Here is a 21,118-nt window from a genome sequence, read left to right on the forward strand (position 1 = left end):
AACTGTGAGATCGTGACCTGAACCGAAGTTGGTTCAGCTTAACTGACTGAGCCACCCAGGCACCCGCCATCTCACTCTCTAGAGGCATTTACAGGAGGTGATCTATGCCCAGGCCTGACAGGAGTCTGGGGGCTGGACTGCAGGACCACCAAAGGGGGGCAGTTGTGAAGGGTCCTCGAGATCCTGCTCTCAGAGACCCATCTGCTTAGTGGTGCCAGAAGTGGGCAGAGAGAGGGAAAGGCTGCATGCCAGTAAGTCTCTACAACCACCCAGCCTGTGCGGGAGGTGTTAGCATCCCAAGCGTCAGGAGGAATTGGAGGCTCAGACGGGTTAAGTCGCCTGCCTAAGGCCACACGGGGAGGCGGAGGCGGAGCTGGGGTTCCCGCCCCTTCATCCTCTTTCTGCAACACCAGGTGGTTATTTGTAAGCGTTTAGTCGGACATAGAGGAGGAAAGGGAGTCAGTGTCAGACCCACGCCTCTTGTGCGCACCTCACGATACTCCAGACCTCTCACTGGCTACTGGCACATCATGGGGACAGAAGGAGCCAGTCCCCCCAGAGCAGAGACTCCTCGGGCCCTGTCTATGGGACTCTGCCAGGGCCCGGCCAGGCCCACCGTACCTCAGAGCTCTGTTTACTATTTGTAAACTGTTGTCTTCTCTTGCATTTTGCAAAAGCAGTATGTGTCCATTGTGAATAACTCAGGAAATGAGGAGGAAAGAAGAAAAAACTTTAATTATCCTTAGGAGAGGATGAGGGCCCTGTGGGGAACAGCTAGTACTTCTGTTATATGAGTGGTTTTTTTAAAAATTTTTTTTTAACGTTTATTTATTTTTGAGACAGAGAGACAGAGCATGAACGGGGGAGGGTCAGAGAGAGAGGGAGACACAGAATCGGAAGCAGGCTCCAGGCTCTGAGCCGTCAGCCCAGAGCCTGACGCGGGGCTCGAACTCACGGACCGCAAGATCATGACCTGAGCCGAAGTCGGCCGCCCAACCGACTGAGCCACCCAGGCGCCCCTGTTATTTGAGTGTTTTTACATAGTATGGGCAGATGCTCCAGTTTTATCACTTAAAAAAGTGGGAGGAGGGGCGCCTGGGTGGCGCAGTCGGTTAAGCGTCCGACTTCAGCCAGGTCACGATCTCGCGGTCCGTGAGTTCGAGCCCCGCGTCAGGCTCTGGGCTGATGGCTCGGAACCTGGAGCCTGTTTCCGATTCTGTGTCTCCCTCTCTCTCAGACCCTCCCCCGTTCATGCTCTGTCTCTCTCTGTCTCAAAAATAAAAAAAAAAAATAAATAAAAATAAAATAAAAAAATAAATAAAAAAGTGGGAGGAGGGGAAACTACCAAAGACCAAGAGGAAAATTCTTTAATAAAAAAAAAAAAAAAGCTTATTTATTTTGAGAGAGAAAGAGGGAGAGAGAATCCCAAGCAGTTCTGTGCTGTCAGCACAGAACCAGACAAGGGGGTCAGACTCACAAACCATGAGATCATGACCTGACGGAAATCAGGAGTTGGATGCTTAACGGACTGAGCCACCAGGAGCCCTGGAAAAGCTTGATTTCCAAGACCAAAGCATTAACAACTTTCTAGTCATTTTCCTATATATAAAGAAATATTTTTTACAAGACTGAGAACATAATAATCATATTGAGTTTCCTTTTACTTAAAAATACATTGTGACCCGGGCGTCTGGGTAGCTCAGTCATTAAGCCTCTGACTTCCGCTCAGGTCATGATCTCACGGCCTATGAGTTCGGTCCCGCATCAGGCTCTGTCTGCACCGACGGTGCGGAGCCTGCTTGGGATTCTCTCTCGCTTCCTCTCTCTCTTTGCCCCACCCCTACTCATGCTTTCTCTCTCTCTCTCAAAATAAGTAAGAAAATAAAAATAAAACTTAAAGTACATCATGACCGTCTTTCCACATCATTGCATATTCATATACATCGTCACTTAAATGGGCACGCTGTGTTTGAACATACGCATGATCCGCAGTGTATTTCTTCCGCCCCTGACTTTGGGGAAGCATCCTTGGAACTAAATGTTTGCTCTCTCCCAGAATCATTACTTCTGTAGGTTCAATTCTAAGAAGGAGATCCTGGAGCTTTATTGTTCCTCCAGCCCCAGGGAGGCTGAAGGAAGGCCAGGACTCCCCTCTCCAGCAGCGCTTAGGTCTCTACTGCTGTTGTGCCTGTAGACCGCCCCCACCCCCCGCCTCCCCCGCCGCCCCCCCCCCCGCCTCCCCCGCCGCCCCCCCCCCGCCTCCCCCGCCGCCCCCCCCCCCCCCCGTGGGGTGTGGGAGCTGTGGTGGGCGTGGCCATCTGCTCTCTTTAGAGGCCCAGAGAGGGGCGTGGCCACGCAGGCAGTCTTCCTAGCAATTTGATGTGGGGCCATCACATGGTCTGCGTCTTCCCGAGTTCCCTTGACTAAACCGTCAGCCTTGCAGGGCATCACCTACCAAGTGGAAAGAATAAGCCCCACCCTGCTGACCATCTCCAACCAGCTCTGCTTTTACCAGATTTACATATACATGCATATACATATGTTTTTGTATATGATTTTGTTTGTAAGTAATCTCTACACCTCACACGGGGCTCAAACTTACAACCCTGAGATCAAGAGTCGCATGCTCCACTGACTGAGCCACAGTCAGGCGCCCCGTACCCGATTTACGTATTGATCTTGCCTGCAAGGTTTTGTTTAAGGAAAGACTGTGTAACTGATAGGGAGAGGGGCTTGGTGAGGGTTGTTCAGTGAGTAATCACCAGGGCCTGGACTAGAACCCAGTGCTCTTTCTGCCCTGCTCCGCGGTCTCCTGGCTCCTGCCGGGCACGTTACATAGGCTGAGCTACCTGTCCTGGCACAGGCGTCTGTTACGCTCCTTTTTATGAGGGCTTCAGGTATAGCTAGATATTGGTGCGCTGTGAGTTACTGTAATTTCCACCTCGTGCTTACCAAACCAGTCTGGGCAGCAGCTGGAAGGGCCCAGAATAGCGTCTGTTGGATACCACCAGGAGCCTCACTTCCTGGTTGTTCATATAGGAGGAGGGCTCCCCTGTCCACCTGGAGCTGTGAAGAAAGGCATCCCTTGGGCAGGGACCTAGTTTTTCTAGGGTGTTCCCTGTGCAAGTCTCTTTCCTCATCTGAGAAATGGGGCCAGTGATACCCTTGCAGGGTTGGTGTGGAGATGAAATAAACACAGTGCATATGAAGCACCTGGTGCTCTGGTTCCACAAGTATTTATCTGAGCCAGATAAATCTTTCTGAGCCAGAACTGCGATCAGAGTAACACAGCAAGGGGCTGACCGGCAGGATCCCAGGCCTCTGCTCCTAGCATTTCCCCTGGCCAGCTTGGGCTCTTGGACAGTCCCTTCCCTCCTCTGGGTCTCAGCTTCATCTTCTGTGAAACAGTCTCTGACTGTGGCCTGTCAGAAAAGACACCGTGGGCGTGGGTGAACTGGGTGATGGGGCTTAATGAGTGCACTTACCGTGATGAGCAGAGAGTAATGTCTAGAACCGCCGAACACTGTATTATACACCTGAAACTAATAGGACACCATGCGTTAACCATACTGGAATTAAAATTTTAAAGTTAATAAAATAAATACAATTTTTTTAAAAAAAGAAAAAAAAAAAAAAGAGACACTGTGCCTGTCACCAGCAGAGGGAACCAGACAGGGAAGGAGGGATGGGGCAAATCTGGGACACAGCATTGGCTACCAGTGCCGTCCCCAAGCCTGGAGCATCCGACAGACTGGATGGTGGCTCGAATCCAGATGCTGGATTCAAATCCTAGCTCCAGCAGTTACTAGCCGAGAGATTTGGACGTGTGACTTGTCTCGGCCTCAGGCTCCTCACCTATAAAATGGGGTGATGATTCCTGCTTCCTGGGGTTATCACTTCAGCATGTGAAGAGTCTAGCAGAGTGCCCAACACAATATCAGTGCTTAAAAATAATAATTAGTAATAATAGCAGCTGGTACTTATACTTACTTATAAGCTTCTTTTACCTTAGGTACCATGATAAGCTCTTTACATCTGTTATCTGATGTATTTATTCCCCTTGGCAGGGAAGGGGGCTGTTATTATCCCCAATTTATAGGTAAGAAATAAGGAAGAGAGTGCCACCCCAATCCCTGCCCTAGTGGATCCCACTGGTTCGTAAGCGAGAAGAGAGGTGGGTGGATAAATAATGAAGATACAAAGCGACGGTGCCGTAAGAATAGTGTCGGCATTGAGGCGGCAGACAAGACAGGTGGTTTCGATCGGGTGGAGGGAAGGGTGGCAGGGGGAGGCATCACAGGAGAGGCGATTCCAAGGCATCAGGTCAGCGGGTGCATGGTTCGTTTTGATTCCTTTCCTCTCCTCCATCCTCCTCACTGACCCCCTCCACCGGGAGTGCCTGCTCCCCGTCTGAATACTACACTGCTCCCCGAAGTCCCCTTCTCCAGTTACCTTGGTCTTCTCAGTAACTAGCATTTCACTGCTTTTCACTCAATGTTCATTTCACTCCTTCTGCTGCAACTCCGTTCAAAGGAAATAAAATATTCCCAGCATGGGAAATGTTTCTACAACATTGGTGATCCTTTGAGGACAGGGAGGGAATAGGAGTTGCTCTTTTCTGGGAAGGGTGTGGTGGAATAAAAAGCAAGTCCCCAGCTAGTAGTCTGAGGCCCTCTCAGACCTGGTAGGGTATGGCTCTGTAGATTACCGTAGCTGAGGCAGGGACAGAGCTGTGGTAATTCATGAAGCCATTTATACTTTACAGGTTGTCTCTATCCTGAGCTAACTAGCTTCTGTCCTTTAATCTCCACTAGAGCCTGTACGAAAAATATTAAATAAATCAGGAAGTGCCCCATGCTAAAAACAAACAAAACATTATCTAAAGGAATCACCAGTAGTTACTATCATACTCACCAATATCATTAGCATCATCATAATCCTGACGGCTTACCGTATGCCAGGGACTACTGTACCGTACATTATGCCATCTGAGAACAGGCAGCATTTGTTTCATTTTGGAAATGGGAGACATTGAAGCTTAGATTTACAAAGGTTAAGTGAGAGAGCTGCTATTCAAATCTAGAACACACATTTCTAGCCACTGTCCCATGTTGTGCTTCCTTTTCGCCCATTTGCTCTTGAGCAGATGTCTTTCCATGCCAGTACGTATAGATCTCCCTTATCCTTTTTGACGGCTGCATAGTATTCCCACAGATGGCCAGAGCATAATGTATCTATTTCCCACTGATAGCCATCTAGCTTATTTTTCACTTTTACTAGTGAAAGATGAGGTTAGCAGTGTGCATGGGAGATGCCCCCACCCCTGCCAGCCGCTCTGCCTGCTTTGTCTCCTGCCCTCTTAGCAAGCTGCCAGGCTCACTGTGGGCACACCACAGCCTTAGCCATTGCCCCTCCCTGCTGCTCATCTTCTGATCCCCTGAAATAGCATCTGCCATGACCCCCCCCCCCCCGGCCCAGTTCACAGGGTCAGTCCCCACCCTAACTCCACCAGCCTGCCACAGACTCCCTCTCGGGGTATCATAAAGCTTTAGGGAAAGGAAAAATAACCGCTCCCGAGAAAAAAAATTTTTAAACCTACAGACCCCCACTCTAGAGTAGTGGGGCTCACTCAGGGGCACCCCCCCCCCCAGTAGACATTTCTGGCTGTCACAACTGGGAGATGCTACTGATGTCTAGTGGGTAGAGGTTGGGGGTGCCGCTAAACATCCTACATCTACTGAACAGCTCCATATCAAGGAATTATCTGGTCAGAACATCCGTAGTTCCACGGTTGAGGAATGGCTCAATGGGTCTCCAGGGACAGATCCTGCATGTAAACACTGACCTCAGTAGGGCCTGGAACTTTAAGGCCAGAATGGACCTGAGGACTCTGCCTAGGCCTTTGCTTCCCTAGTTGACAGACAGGAAAACCGAGGCCTGGAGGGACCTATGATAATACTAGCTGTAGGGTCGTCCGTGTGCTAAGTCTTCTGCATACTTTGTCTCATCTGGGTACAGATAAGGATCCCCATTTCCCGGCTGAGGAGACTGAGGCTTGGGGAGGGGTAGTGATACTTGTAATGTATCCCACAGTTGTCATCTTTGCTCAGGGCTGGTACCTACTTGGAAGCAAAACTGATAAGCAAGACATCTCCTTTACAGAGGATTTGTGGTTACATGTGCCCAGCCCCAGATGTGGAAACACTCTCCCGGCTGAGAGTGGGTGGTCTGATGGGCGTGGGATTTCCAGGAAATCGTTTACAAACAGATCCAGCCACCCCCAAAGAGGGAAAACAGCCAACCCTTGAGATCTGTAGGGGGAAGGCCCAGGTTACTCTTAGCTACAAGCTGTCTTTGCTCACAAAGAAAAAGACAAAGGTTTTCTAAGCTTTAGATGGGAAGCTCCATGGTTCAGAAGTATGAAGGTACCTACTGATCCTCTGAGCCACTGATCCTTCCGGCAAAATCAGCCTGGTCACCCCAAACCCCACCTGGCCCTAATCTAAGCCTGTCGCCTTCCTGCATAAAAGCCTTCAGCTCCTTCCCACCGCTCTTGGGAGCAATGATCTGAATTAGGCCCTGCGTGATCTGGCCCCTCTGTGCCTCACCTGGAGCCCCTTCCTCTCCATCTCCGTCCCTGAGCCCTGATGCCCCCTGCCTCCGGCTACCATGTGGTCTGATGCTCCTAGCTTCCTCCAAGGCAACCTCTCAGCCTTTCAGATCTCACCTCAAACAGCACTCCCTGAGCAGCCGGGCGATGTCGGATCCCCCATTTTAGTCTTCGCGGCTGCGATTTGATTCATGTCTTTCTCCCCCACCTGGATCCTCCTTGTTCACCATTGTACCCCAGCCCTACCACACAGCTGGCACCCAGGAGGGCCCCCTCACTCTCGTGTGCCCGTGGCAGAGAGGGGCATGTGGAGGTGGTGGGTCGTGAAAGGGGCTATGGCAAGAGTTGTTCGGGCCTCTCTTTCCTTGGGGCCTAGGGCCAGGCTGGAGAAGGAAAGGGACCGGGCCAGAGTGACAGGAGGGAGCCCTGGGGAGGTGGCCCAGGACACACAGAGAGAACGGCGTGTCTTCCAGCTGCACATGTGTGAGGTAAGGGGCGCCGCAGGGGTGAGGGGAGGTTGGGATGTGTCTCTTCGCCTCCTGAACCCCCGGGGTCCTATCCAGATGGCACTTGAGATATCACCGAGGTTCAGTCATGGCCAAGGTTAGCCCGGGGTGGGGACAGCAGCCCCTTGCCCCCAGGATTCAGCTTCTGCACACGCTGCACACTTAGCCCTGCTCTTTCCCCAGTATCTGCTGAGAGCCGGGGAGAGCCAGATGAAGCAGGGTCCTGATTTCCTGCAAAGCCTCATCAAGTTCTTCCACGCCCAGCACAAGTAGGTTTCTTCTCCCTTGTCCCCACCCCCACCCCCACCCCGTGGCCCTCACCATTAACACTTCAGACAACACAAAACAAGGCCCATCCCCAGGATCTGGCAGGCCCTCGAGGACTCCGCCTGTGCCTTTCTAGGGAATGCTTTCTAGGGCTCCTCTTTACTGGGAGCCCCATGTATCAGGCACTAGGTACTTTTACACGTTTGCGCTCGCTCAGTCCCCCAACAGCCCTGTGAGCCAGGAGAAACCCCCATTTGTCCTCAGAAAACTGCAGCTCAGATTTACTAACATCACGCAGCTGGGACGCGGGATCCTGACAGGCAGGCTGTACTGCCCCCAGGGGCCCTGTGATCCTTGGAGCACCTTCTCTCACCCTTCCTGCCTCCCTCATTCTCCTCTTTCTTGTCCCCCGTTTGGCCTCACGCCTCTTAGCTTTTTCCAAGATGGCTGGAAGGCCGCTCAGAGCCTGTCCCCCTTCATCGAGAAGCTGGCAGCCTCTGTACATGCAGTAAGTCGGGCCTCACCCTTGGGCACGTGGTCAAGTCCTCTGTCTTTCCCGGAGAATCTGGGGGTGTGGAAGAGCTGGCCCCTGCCCAGAGAGCAAGGCTGCTGCCCTGCAAGTCTTGATCCGGGCTGTGCACCCGGCACGTCTGTGGGCTGACAGCGGGGTCCTGCCTTCTGTCCCATAGCTGCGTCAAGCCCAGGAGGAGGAGCTACAGAAGCTGACCCAGCTCCGGGACTCCCTCCGAGGGACACTGCAGCTTGAGAGCAGAGAGGTCAGCCCCTCAGTCATGCCCACATGAATGCCTTCTCCCAAGGCCGGCCATGGAGGGAGGGAGAGAAGGAAGATCCCACTTCAAGGGGCCCTTGAGAAGTCTCCCTGAGTGAGACCCCTGCACAATGAGGCTCTTCCCAGACGCCCTAAGGTGTCCTTTGTGTGTCCGAGGAACAGGAGAATCTGAGCCGGAAGAACTCGGGAGGTGGCTACAGCATCCATCAGCACCAAGGCAACAAGCAGTTTGGGACGGAGAAGGTGGGCTTTCTGTACAAGAAAAGTGACGGGTAAGTCACTCAGAGAGCTCAAGTAACTTGCCCAGAGCCACACGGCCAGTAAACAATGGTTGGGAGAGCCACCCAGGGGGACTGTTCTCATTTGCATAGACTCTGAGGGTTCCAGCACCCCTCCGCTCTAACAGTGCAAGATCTTCAGAATCCTAGGCACATGAACTCCTGCTGGAACTTACTGGTTGTTCTTAACTTGAAAAAGAATAATAGTAGCAGCTAGCCCTTACTGAACACTTATTAGGCCCTACGCTGTCCCCGTGCCTTCACCCTTAACTTCTCTAATATATGGAATATGACTGGAAATGAAAGCGTTGACTGTGCCTTGCTCCCTGGTGTAAAAAAAAAAAAAAAAAAAAAAAAATCAGTCTGTGAAATGCAAAGGCTCCGGGGGATGTATTCATGTTTCTGTTTACTAATCAGCTTTTATCAGAGAAGAATAGCTTTGTTATACCAATTAATATTCACCTCTTAAAGAAGTACCAAGTAGCTTTGGATTGTGGGTTTGCTAATTTCTGTTTTGGGGGTCTCAGTATCTATCTTGCTTTATCCTTAATCATAATGCGTCGGTGTGGTCAAGGGCCTGATGCTCCTGTCAGACTAGGAGCTCCCTAAGGGTTGGGAGCAGTGTCTCCTTCATCAGACTAGAAGCTCTCAGAGGGCCAGGGTCACATGTTCCCCTTTAGAATAAGGATTCCCAGAGAGTGGGGGCTGTGTTTCCCCCATCAGACTGGGAGCTTCCTCAGGGCAGGACTAGGTCTCCTCCATCAGAAGGGAGCCCCAGAAAGTGAGGGGTGTAGGAGTCAGGGGATGGAAGAGGTGAAGAGGTGTGGCTGGAGGTCATACAGGTGGGGCTGGAGACCTGGCCCAGGGCTGTGTTTTCTGATACGGGGGAGTTGGGCGTGAGCCTTGGGTCAGTGTCTCTCTGTCCCTCTGGGCTCTAGAATTCGAAGAGTCTGGCAGAAAAGGAAGTGTGGAGTCAAGTACGGCTGCCTGACCATCTCACACAGCACGGTGAGGCCTGGAGGAGAGGGGGTCTCAGGGCTCAATAGGTCCTCTCTTCACTGGTCAGAACAAGCCCTCCCTCTAGCACTGGCCCCCAAACCTGGATCCAGGTGGCTGGAGACCCCCTGTGGGAGGAAGGATGGGATTGAAAGCTCCCAATGTAGTCTTGGCCCACACTCCACAATCCATGAGGTGCTGGGAGAGAGGAGATGTGAACTGGAACAGGACTATTATAGCCATTTAACAGATTGGGAAATAGAGGCCTAAGGATTTGGGAGGCCCAGAGGGTAACATGTGAATCCTCTGTCCCCCAATTCCCACAGATAAACAGGCCCCCCGTGAAGCTGACCCTGCTGACGTGCCAAGTGAGGCCAAATGCTGAGGAGAAAAAGTGCTTTGACCTGGTGACCCGTGAGTAGTCCCTGTCTCCTCTCCAACAACTGCCTAGGGCTTCTCGAAGAGACCTGTCAGCTCCCAGGAGGCTTCAGTTAGGGGTCTCTGTCCAATCCCACATGTGTTTATCAAATAGCTGCTGCTGCGGCCATCAGACTCCTTAGGCCCTGGGTGCTCTTTTTAGAGGGTACACCCCACATCCCATTAAACATTAAAATGTACCCACATCCCACATTAAATACGATTATTTCTGTAAAGTATATTTGAATGGATTGGGGTAATTGGGCTTTCAAAATTATCATTTCTTTAGAAGTTTCAGTCTCCATCCTTTGGAGGCTTTGATGCCAGGCTTTACATGGGGACCAGTGCAGGCTGAGAAAGACCCAGATCTCATCCTAGGGAGCTCTCTCTGGCAGGGATGTATCCAGAAGAGAGGTGCAGATACAGCACTGTCAAAGATTAGGGAGCGGAAGCCCTGCCCTGCTGTGAGGAATCAGGAAAGGCTGTTTGGGCCAGAGAGCATTTGAGTGCAGCCTTGAAGAACACACAACACAGAGTTTGGGGGCAGACATTTCAGGGGACAGGACTGGCATGGTGAAAGACATGGGGGCAGGACAATGGGTCTGACCAGTCTGGCCAGAGTGTAGGGTTCACAGAGGAGAGCGATGGGAGATGAGACCCGGGAAATACCTCTTAAAGGTTTCGACCTGATTTCCCGGTAATAGGGAGCCACGGGGTGTCCTGGAGCAGGGGGTGGCATGATTAGATTGGAACCTTGGGCACAACAATCTGGCAGCCGGTGCAGGTTGGGGGAAGGGGGAGTTGGGGAACAAGGAGACCAGACAGGAGGAGGCTGAGGGCCCAAGTGGGGTGATGGCAGTAGGTTCGGAGGATACTCTGCCTCTGAGCTGGGTGGGGTCCTGTTCCCTGGACCCTGTAACTGGGGTTTCACACAGAGGCTTCTTGTTGGGCTCCTCCTTTGGAGGTGACTTCTGAGAAACTGCCTGTGCTACTGGCCACTGTCATTACCCTCCCCACCCCAGCTCTGCAGAGCCTGGCTCCTCAGGGACAAAAGCCACCCCCCCCCCCCCCCCGGGCCCAGCTGTTTGGTTGAGGGCTCCCTGGGCCCGGGGAAGGTCCACAGGATTTCTGTGGACCAGACACACGTCGGTCTCCCCACAGACAACAGGACATACCACTTCCAGGCAGAGGATGAACATGAGTGTGAGGCGTGAGTGACTCCCCACGGCCAGCCTGGGGGTGGGGTCAGGGGAGCCCTAGCTACCTCCCAGCCTCTGGGGACCCCACCCCTGCGGGTGTCACTCCTGGGCCCCCCCGGCATGCTCTCCGCAGTTGGGTGTCAGTGCTACAGAACAGCAAGGACGAGGCCTTGAGCAGTGCCTTCCTCGGGGAGCCCAGCGGCGGCCCGGGGCCCTGGGGGGGCGCCGGGCTGGATGGGGAGCCCCAGGACCTCACGAAGCTGCTCATCGCGGAGGTGAAGAGCAGGCCCGGAAATGGCCAGTGCTGCGACTGCGGAGCTGCAGGTCAGCCAGTGGACGGGGCGGGGAGGGAGGTGGGAGGGGAGGGGGGGAGGGGCCCCCACCCACCCCCACCCCCCCACCCCCCCCACCCCCCCACCCCCAGGCTCAAGCTTCTCCACCTTGCAGACCCCACGTGGCTCAGCACCAACCTGGGCGTGCTCACCTGCATCCAGTGCTCCGGCGTCCACCGCGAGCTGGGTGTGCGTTTCTCGCGCATGCAGTCCCTCACCTTGGACCTGCTGGGCCCCTCCGAGCTGCTGGTGAGGGTGGGGCGGGGCCAGCGGTGACATTAGGGGCGGGGCCTGGTCGGAGGCTGGACTGGGTCCACTGGCTCAACCTGAGACTGTGGGCCCTGGAGAGGTGGGGCAGGATCCTGACGCGCCGGGAAGGGGGTGATGTGGGGCGGGGGCTTCCGGAGGCTCAGTCCCCCAGGGGGCGCTGTCCTAACCACCGGTCTTACCCCCACCACTTTCCTGCGACCCCAGCTGGCCTTGAACATCGGAAACACTCGCTTCAATGAGGTTATGGAGGCCCAGCTGCCCTCACATGGAGGCCCTAAGCCCTCCGCTGAGAGTGACATGTAAGGGGATTATCCGGTGGAGGGGGGACATCCTGGCTGGGGATTCTGCTTTTCCAGCTCCCGTGGTCTCAGGAGGGTCTTGGACCAGAAGTCTGGGGAGAAGGGAGCCTCAGATCTGGAAGGTCTAGGACGTGGTTCTGGGGAAAAGGAGATCCGTATCTCCTGTGGGAGGGTCCCAATTGTGGTTGACTTTGGCAGGAGCTCGCGCAGGGACTATATTGTGGCCAAGTACGTGGAACACAGGTTTGCCCGCCGGTCCGCACCCGAGCCTCAGAGACTGCGGACGGCCATTTGCAACCGGGACCTCCTGTCAGTACTGGAGGCCTTCGCTAACGGGCAGGACTTTGGACAGCTGCTGCCTGGGCCTGAGGGCCAGGTGAGAACCACCCCCAAGGGCCACTTATACCCCACCCGCTCTCTCATACTCCCCAGCCTTTCTCCAGGATCAGCTATTCCCCTCACCCCCTACCCCGCCTCTGACATCTGCTCAAATCCCACCCGGCAGAGGGGTAAATGGGACCGAGCACTTCAGTCGAGCAGACCTGGGCCAGACTCCTGGCTGTCTGGCTTTTCCAAGCTGTGTGATCTTGAGCAGGTTACTTAACTTCTCTGAGTCTCGTTTTCTCATTTGTAAAATGAGTTGATGATAGCACCCACAGGGTAGAAGTGAGAATTAAGTTATGTATATAGAGGGCCAGGCATATAATATGTGTGCAATGAATATTAGTATCTTTCTGTTTCCTCGACTAGCCTTGGAAATGGCTAAGGGTGCGTCAGAGTAGATCAGGGAAGGCTATTGCATTGGCGACTCCAGTGAGCCGGGAGGGGGTGAGTCAGAGGGGAAGGGTATCAGAGACATGTGAATGGATAAATTGACAGGAGTTGCTGACTGTACATGAAAAAAATCGAATGCCATGTCTTTGTGGGTGGGGCTTCCCAGTGGGCAGCGAGGGTGCAGCACTTAGGTGAGGTAAGAATTTGGAACAGCCTACACGTGAGTGATATAGCTGAAAGTATGAGGTTAGCTGAGGTCTCAAGGGGCCAGTGAGAGAGAGGAGCAGAGAGAGCCCAGGGCTAAGAACCAAGGCTGGGAAGCACCTGTTATTGGGGGTAAGAGGAGGCAGAGCCAATGAAGGAGGCAGTGAACGAATGGTCTCTCACCTCCCTCCCAAGCACGTTCCATCCCTGTGGTCTCCTCTCTCAGGGTTCTGGCAGCTTTATGTCGGGAGGTGTCCAGGGCAGCGAGAGTTCAGGAGGGTAATACTGGATTGGGGGCAGGTGGACTGGGGGAAACTCAGAGGTGTGGCTGTGTACCCAGGCACCTGGAGAGCTTGCCCTGCACTTGGCTATCAGAGTCGCCACCCAGGCCTCCCTGCCCCTGGTGGATTTCATCATCCAAAATGGGTGAGAACCTCCCTGCCCATCTGCCCACCTCCTCATACTCCCCCTTGTTCCTTTGTCTTCTCCGTTCCCCTTCCCCCTTCCCTCTTTTTCCCCCCTGACTTTGACCCCTTTGCCTGTCTGTTCCCCTTCCTTCCTCCCCGGCCCCCCACCCCCAGAGGTCACCTGGACGCCAAGGCTGCTGACGGGAACAGTCCCGTGCACTGCGCTGCTCTCTACAATCAGCCCGACTGCCTCAAGCTGCTGCTGAAAGGGAGAGCTTCGGTTGGCACAGGTGGGGCCCCGACGCCTCCTCTGCCAGACTTCCGGTTCCTTACTACCCCTCGTGTGGCACTTCCTGCCTTCTTCCCAGATGGAGAGCCCTGGTAACAAGCATGGGCTTTGCAGACAGACTTGGGTCCTAATCCCAGCTTGCCTCTGACCACCTCTGTGACCTTGGGATCTGTCCATTCATCTGTTGAACCTCAGCTTCCTCATGTGTAAAATGGGTATAATACCACAGACCAAGTAGAGCTGCTAAGAAGATAAAAAAAAAAAAAAGAATGTGTCTGAAAGTATTTAAGCAAATGAATATTAGCTGAGTTCAAATAATAGTGATTATAGTAGCCACTATTTATTTACTGTTTAACATGTGCCTGGTAAGGGGCCAAGTGCTCTTGGCACAAGAGCCTCACAACAACCTCAACAGAAAGGTATGAGTATTATACTCATTTTGTAGATGAGCAAATCAAGGCCCAGAGAGGCTAAGTGACTTGCCCGAGATCACACAGCCAGGAAGTAGCAGAGCCGAGATTCAAGCGCAGTCTGATTCCAGAGGCCCATCTTAACCTCTAATCTATAATGTCTTTTGACCCTGACCCCTAACTTTACCCCTCACAGTGAACGAGGCAGGAGAGACAGCTCTGGACATAGCCAGGAAGAAGCAGCACAAGGAGTGTGAGGAGCTGGTGAGGTCTAGGAAAGGAGGGGAAGCCCCCGACCCTTCCTCTTTCTCTGCTGAGCCCCTGACCCTCTGAACTGCCAAGGCTTTGTTTTTGGCAGCTGGAGAAGGCCCAGGCGGGGGCCCTCGCCTTCCCTCTGCACGTGGACTACTCCTGGGGACTCTCCACAGAGCCTGGCTCCGACAGTGACGAGGAGGAAGAAGAGAAGGTGGGTCCTCACCCCATCTCTCGGGCCTTCGTGAGAGAGCAGATAGAAAGAGCCAGATCGGACCTGGCGTGGGGAGGGGCAGGGCTGAACTGGAGGAACCACACCATCCTTTCTCCCATACCTTTGCCCCTGCAGCGCTGCCCTCTGAAGCCCCCAGCCCAGACCCGCTGGGCCAGCGGGAGGGTCGACCTCAGCAACAAGACGTACGAGGCCATCGCCACCCTGGGACCAGCTGCCCCTCAGAGCGAGAGTGAGGCCTGCCCCCCGCCCTTGCCGGTCAAAAACCCTTCTCGGACCATGGTCCAAGGGCGTGTGGGACATACCAGTGGAGGTATGACTGGCTGCCCAGAAAAATGCTCATCATACCATTCACTGTCACCAGCGCATTGAGTTAAGGGTGCGTGTGTGAGCTCATATCACCCTCATAGTCTCTTGTCAGGCAGAGGTCATCGTGTCCCCCTTACAGGTAAAGGGGCAGAGGTGTGGAGTAACATCCCCCAAACCCCACAGCTAATACGTCCCCGATGTGGGATTCAAACCCGGGTCTGTCTTATTCCAAATTCTTCAATGCTTTCCTTAAATAAAAAGAGAGAGAAGCATTTATTGACCATCCACTGTGTCTCCAGTATTTGGGGAGCTACACTGAGACACAGTCTAGTGGGGGAGATAGAAGCTGGAATGCAGTTCATTACAATAATAGACACAATGGTATAGAACGTAAATCCCCGCCCCCCCCCCCCACACAAAGAATGTAAATCTCAAGAGGACAGGAGTGTTCCGTTGACTAGTATTTCTCCTGCACCTAGCACAGCACCTGGCTCTTCTCAAGAACTGTTCGTTGAAAGAACGAACAGCCTTGTTCTGGGAGCTCAGGGGAGGGAGGGAGCGTGTCCTGTTGGGACTGGGGAGTGGTTGAGGAAGGCATCCTGTCTGGGTAGCATCTGTGTTGAGCCTGGGGAATGAGCAGAAGAGTCCAGACTGAGGGGCAGGAGGGGTAGAAGCCAAAACTGCATCAGTGTGGCCTGGCCATCATAGCAAATGAGACTGGGCATGGTGGGGAGGAGCTGAAGGGGACCACCGGGGAGGTGGGTGGTATCTGGGAGTGGGGACAGCCATAGACCCTTGAGGCCAAGGACTGCTTTGAATTGAGAACAGAGTAAGTGATAAAGACAGGCTTTATCATTTCTGATTCTAGATCGTTCCGAAGTCCCCAGCCTGAGCTTAGAGCCTTCTGGGGCCCCTGAGAGCCTGGGCAGTCCAGCCTCCACCCCTTCCAGCCTCACAAGCCCTGGGGAAGCTGGAGGTCCCAGCCAAACCCCCCCACCGAGCTCTGAGGAGGGCCTCTGGGAGCCCCCGGGCCCCTCCCGCCCCAGCCTGACATCTGGAACCACCCCCACGGAGATGTACCCCCCGGTCAAGTTCAGGTGAGGGCCCAGCTGGGCAAGTCTCCCCCATCCCTCTGCACATCATGTATTTCCCCACCTGTCAGTGGTGCCTACCTAAGGCCTGGGATACCTCCCTGCTCTGAGGCCCATGACTAACACAGAATGCTAGCCCTTGAGTGGAGGGTGAGTGGGCCCCTTGCCCCTCACACACCTGCTCCTGAGTCTGGGAAGGAGCCTGAGACCCAGACTGCTGGAGGCCAAGTGAAGGCTTAGTCCCTCCTGTCTAGAGGCGGGAGTCTGGAGGCTCTCAGTGGGATCTCTGCTGTGTTCCCACCTCCAGCGCAGGATCCAGTCCTCCCTTCCCTGGAAACAAGCCCTTTCAGTTTGCAGTTTGGGGGGTAGATACGGGGAAGTCTCCAGAGCCCTCGGGAGTCAGTTCTAAGCCTGGGGGCCTCGAGGGGTTCTCTACCCACCTGCTTAGGCCCCAGCCTATACCTGAGCTCTTTTCCCCCACACTAAGGGGCTCTCAGTGTGAGGTCACATTGGCCTTTCCCTGCCTTCCAGCTCCGAGAGCACCCGCTCCTACCGGCGGGGTGGGCCGGAGCCTGGAAGACTGTCCCTCAGCCAGGCAGCCTCTGTGCAGAAGGAACACGCCGGTATGAGCTCTGGGACCATGGTTTGAGGGGCGGTGGCAGGACACGTGGGAGGCAGAGGGGGTCAACGGGAGACGGTTGGGGACCTCTCCCCATGACTGGGGTACATATGAGAGCAGGTGGCCGCAGCTTGGTCAGTGCCTGCCCTTCCCACCACAGCCCAGGACACATGCAGCTGGGGAGAGCCCAGGCAGAGGTGGTGATGCCCAAGCCCTGGCTTCTCTCCGGGAAGGCTGAGCGAGCCCCTGTCAACCAGGCTGGAGGCTCAGAGAAGGTCTCACCTCCCTGCAGATGAGGCAGGATTAGGGTGGCTGTGTACCAGTCTTTAGTGTGCCCGACTGTCCCCTTGTAGGAATCTGCTGAGACTGCCAACTCCCAGGCACAGAGGCATGTGACAGGGACCAGGCAAGGGCTCTCATCCTTAATCCAACTTCTCTCTGCTGGATCACGAAGCCTCTCACAGCTACCCATAGTTAGTTGAGGAACTGGGAGTGGGCACAGGACAGAGCCAGTTGGGCTGAGAATAAAACTGCTTGTTCCTTGTTCCCCCGGGGATTCCTCAGGGGTGGCCATGGGTGTCAGTGCTGGGAGCGGGGGGCAGCAGGGGCAGGAACCGGGTCTCTCTGAGGAATTGCCACTCTCACTGTATCAAAGTCAGGCACCAGACACAAATCTGTGTCCACAACCAGGTATCTGTCACCCAGCATTTAGCCGATACTTGTCGTTGAGATGTGCATGCTAAGAAGAGGCCGGGCTTCAGAGTGTGGAGGCCTTGGAAAAGTGGCTTCACTTCTTTAAGCCTCAGTTTCATTGTCTGTTAAATGGGGATAATTTCATCTATCCATGAAAGGACGGTGGTGAAACTGAGTGAGATAAACAGCTGGTATACAATAAAAGTACTTAGACGGGGCGCCTGGGCGACTCGGTTAAGTGTCCGACTCCAGCAAAGATCATGATCTTGCGGTTCATGAGTTCGAGCCCTGCGTCAGGCTCTGTGCTGACACTCAGAGCCTGGAGCCTGCCTAGGATTCTGTGTCTCCCTCTGCCCCTGCTGCTGCCCCACTTGCACGCTCTCTTGCTCTCTGTCTCTCAAAAATAAGTAAACATTAAAAATGTTTTAAAATATATAATATAGGTACTTAGAAACTATCAATTTTCATTCTTCTATCCCCAGGTTGGCTTCACTGAAGGAGAGGGCTCAAGAAGGGGGGTTCTCCTGGAAACTCTGCGCAGCTTTTGCAAGACTAGCTCCTTGCTGGCCTTTGCATGCCCGAACTACCCCCATGTTTGGGCCCCAATGTTCAGAGCTAGGACTTGAACCCGCAAGACTGGGGAACTGAGGCGTCCGTTCCCTTGGGTCTTGCTGTCTCTGTCCCTTGTGCCTCCGTGGCTGGCCTTCCTCCCTGCCGTGGACCCATACCCCTTGCCCAGGACACTGGGCCCATGTTAGGGCTAATGGTGGCTCCTTCCTCTCTATCCCATCACTGCCCGGAGGCCAGGGAGCCAGAGGGCTGGGTCTGAGATTCTTGAGCTACTCTCCATCTTGAGAATGCTCAGTCTCTCATCAGACCAGAACTCTGCTTCTTCTCTCAGTCTGGGGGCTCCGTAAGAGTAAGGCCGGCCTATCCTCATGCTTCAAGTCCAGACCAGGGATTCTACCAGACAAAGGGCTGCCTTCTTGGACATTCATTAGTCTAGGACTCCTCTCCTGAGTTTCTCTCTATGTCCAGATGTCACACAAGTAAGACAAGGGTCTTGCAGATGTGGTCCCTTGCTAGGAAGCTGGTCCCCAAGGCTGGGCTTGGGAATGGGCAGGGCTAGATCCCAGGGGATGGTCCTCGGCCCAGGGGCAGACAGTCGGCTGGCTTACACCGATGAGACCCTGCAGTTGTCTATAGCTTGCATGCCTTCTGCTTGGCCAGTGCTCATGCTGAACTGGCTGTTAAGTAAATACTCTGAAGAGTACTCCTTTCAAGGGACAGCGCAGCCTTCCCGGGCACCTCTGTTATATTCCCCAGCCGGGAGGTAGACTAGGAGTAACCCCCATTTGCCTACTCTCCTTGATTTAGCAGGAAGAAAAGGAATGGTCGGAGATGACCGATCTTCACTTCTCTCCTTTTTCTTCGGTCAACTCGGGAGCCTTCCAGTCTTGGGGGAGGAAAGAGCTAAGAAAGGAGGAAGGAAAATAATAGGAAGGGAGAGCAGGAAATAAAGTTTCTCCTTCCCCTTGCCAGAAATTCCACCATGACTTTCAGCCCCATGTTAGAAAACAGGTACACTTAAGCCATCATCAATCTCTAACAGCTTTATGGGCACTGGGCATGAGGCCCTGGCAAGGATGGGCCAGGCCAAACAGAAGAGGCTGGAGGGTGCCAATGGCCAACGAAGCAGTCTGGCCCAGGAGGCTCAACTGTTTACCCTGGATGGAGACCTGACTGGTCTGGGATCCCACAGGAACAGGGTTGTCTTCTGAGCCTCCAGTGTCTGGTTTTGTTCATCTCAGACTTGTTATTTCACTCATCTCTAATAAAAGATTTTTGTTTTATTAAATTCCAGTGGTTTCATTTATGTGATCTGAAGAGCATTAGGGAAGGGGGTGGGAATTCTAGGGCCTGGAACTCTTTCTCTGGACCTGCTAAGGGAGCTGGGCCTGGTGTAGAACAGGGATGATTTTGCCCCAAGGGACGTTTGGCAATGCAGAGACTTTTTTTTTTTTTTTTGACTGTTCCCAACTGGAAGGCGCTGCTGGCATCTAGTGGCTAGAGGTCAGAGATACTGGTCACCATCCTGCAATACACAGGTCAGCCCCACAACAATGCATTATCCCATCCAGAATGCTAGTGGTGCCCAGGTTAAGAAACACTGGTGCAGAGAAAGCCTGTTGGACGGGGAGTCAGGAGACTCGTAGTTGAGGTCTGCCACAGCCCTTGTCTCAATTTGACTTTCCCTGAGACAAAGCTTTGGGGACCAATAGTTTATTGTGAGGTGACCCCAGGAAACATAATAAGGAAGTAGGGAGTGGAACCGTAGGTCAAACGCAATAGAAGTTGTATTAATGAGGGCTACCACCGGGAACAACTAGGACTTATCTTGGGGACTGTATTGATTAGAACATATCTTCAGGCTCCTGGCTGGCTCGATCAGTGGAGTGTGCGACTCTCGATCTCAGGGCTGAGAGTTCGAGGCCCGTGTTGGGTACAGAGATTACTTAAAAAGTAAATAAATATATAAGAACATGTCTTCAAGTTGTCCCACTGAAAGTGAAAAAATTGGTGTGTTTACCACCAAGTCTGGTCTTCCACTGGTTGCGGGGTCCTTCCTGGGGGGTGTCCATTCCCAAGCACCTCCAGCCTGCTCTGAACCCTCATTCAGGGCACGTGGGAAGGTGTTGGATGTGCGTCCGGGAATTGCCTGCTGTGACCTCCAAGTGAGGATAGGTAAACAGAGGGAATATGGTGGGTACCAACGGTGTCTAATATGGCTGAGCAGTGCAGCCCTGGGCTCCTCTAAGCCTCAGGCTTCCCACCCATACAATGAAAAGGTTGCACTCGATGTTTTCTTAGGGTCCTTTGAGTCCCGATGATGTAGGAATCTTGGCTTCTTTTGATGTCCTACAACTCAGGGTGGGAACTGTGTGGAAGTTTGAGGAAAATCAAATGTTGTTTTTAAAAAGGCAGTCCTGGGGCGCCTGGGTGGCTCAGTCCGTTAAGCGTCAGACGGGCTCAGGTCATGACCTCGCGGTTCATGAGTTCAAGCCCTGCATAGGGCTCTGTGCTGGCTCTCTGCTGTCGTCACGGAACCCGCTTCCGATCCTCTGTCCCCCTCTCTTTCTGCCCTTCTCCTGCTTGTTCTCTCTCTCGATAAATAAACTTAAAAAAAAAAAAAAAAGGGTAATCCTGAATAACTAGATGGCTGTCCCTTCAACCCAGAGGTTGGTTGGGAATTGGCCAAGAGACTGTCCCCCATACCAAACCGATAAAAGTCTAACCTCAAAGTGGTCCACATTGCTAACGTAGTCAGACCCCACCCACCTCTGGCTTCCTGCCCTGTTTGCCCCCAACCTACCTCTCTGTGCTACAGCCCCAGCAATTTTTCAGTTCCTCCAACCCTGACATGCCAAGCACACCCCCATCGCTAAGCTTTGCACATTCAGAACTCCAGGAGGACTGTTTTGTTCCCCTCTGGATGCTCAGGGCTAGAACTGCCTGGCACATAGCAGGTGCTCAATAAATACACGTTGAATGAATGAATGTCTCTCCATCTCTTACACAAACACTCCCTTCCTCCTCCCCTCAACTCCCACCCTGCACTTCTGCCCAAAGTTTAAACTTCACTGCTTCAGAGCAGATGACACCTCAACTGGTGCAGGTCCCCTCAAATGTGTTCTTCAAGTATCCTCCCCTTCTTCCTGACCCTCGCCCCAGTTGTGATCATATGGAATTGATTGTGTCCAAATGTGCTTAGGCTTTTTCTTGCCCATAGACTCAATCTCAAACTTGCTGGGACTAGTCTGTCTTGTTTGTTGCTTGGACACTCAAAAAGCATTTGTTGAATGAAAGAAAAACC

The 21,118-nt window shown here is 53.5% G+C and overlaps 1 protein-coding gene across 1 annotated transcript in view; it reads left to right on the forward strand.

Moving 5' to 3' along the window:
- The window catches only part of ASAP3 (ArfGAP with SH3 domain, ankyrin repeat and PH domain 3), a 50,288-nt gene extending 31,186 nt beyond the window's left edge, over positions 1 to 19,102 (forward strand). The window contains 22 exon segments of the mRNA XM_058718669.1: positions 6,987 to 7,098; positions 7,300 to 7,385; positions 7,816 to 7,891; positions 8,073 to 8,159; positions 8,336 to 8,445; positions 9,390 to 9,459; positions 9,774 to 9,861; positions 11,026 to 11,074; positions 11,197 to 11,387; positions 11,511 to 11,644; positions 11,870 to 11,964; positions 12,163 to 12,340; positions 13,283 to 13,368; positions 13,524 to 13,639; positions 14,245 to 14,312; positions 14,407 to 14,514; positions 14,650 to 14,845; positions 15,710 to 15,938; positions 16,464 to 16,494; positions 16,496 to 16,555; positions 17,727 to 17,754; positions 17,757 to 19,102. Of these exon segments, the coding sequence (XP_058574652.1) occupies positions 6,987 to 7,098; positions 7,300 to 7,385; positions 7,816 to 7,891; positions 8,073 to 8,159; positions 8,336 to 8,445; positions 9,390 to 9,459; positions 9,774 to 9,861; positions 11,026 to 11,074; positions 11,197 to 11,387; positions 11,511 to 11,644; positions 11,870 to 11,964; positions 12,163 to 12,340; positions 13,283 to 13,368; positions 13,524 to 13,639; positions 14,245 to 14,312; positions 14,407 to 14,514; positions 14,650 to 14,845; positions 15,710 to 15,938; positions 16,464 to 16,494; positions 16,496 to 16,555; positions 17,727 to 17,754; positions 17,757 to 17,800 (2,242 nt within the window). The 3' untranslated portion in view covers positions 17,801 to 19,102.
- Positions 19,103 to 21,118: the final 2,016 nt, after the last annotated feature.

This window comes from Neofelis nebulosa, chromosome 2 (genome assembly GCF_028018385.1).
Source record: "Neofelis nebulosa isolate mNeoNeb1 chromosome 2, mNeoNeb1.pri, whole genome shotgun sequence".
NCBI lineage: Eukaryota > Metazoa > Chordata > Mammalia > Carnivora > Felidae > Neofelis > Neofelis nebulosa.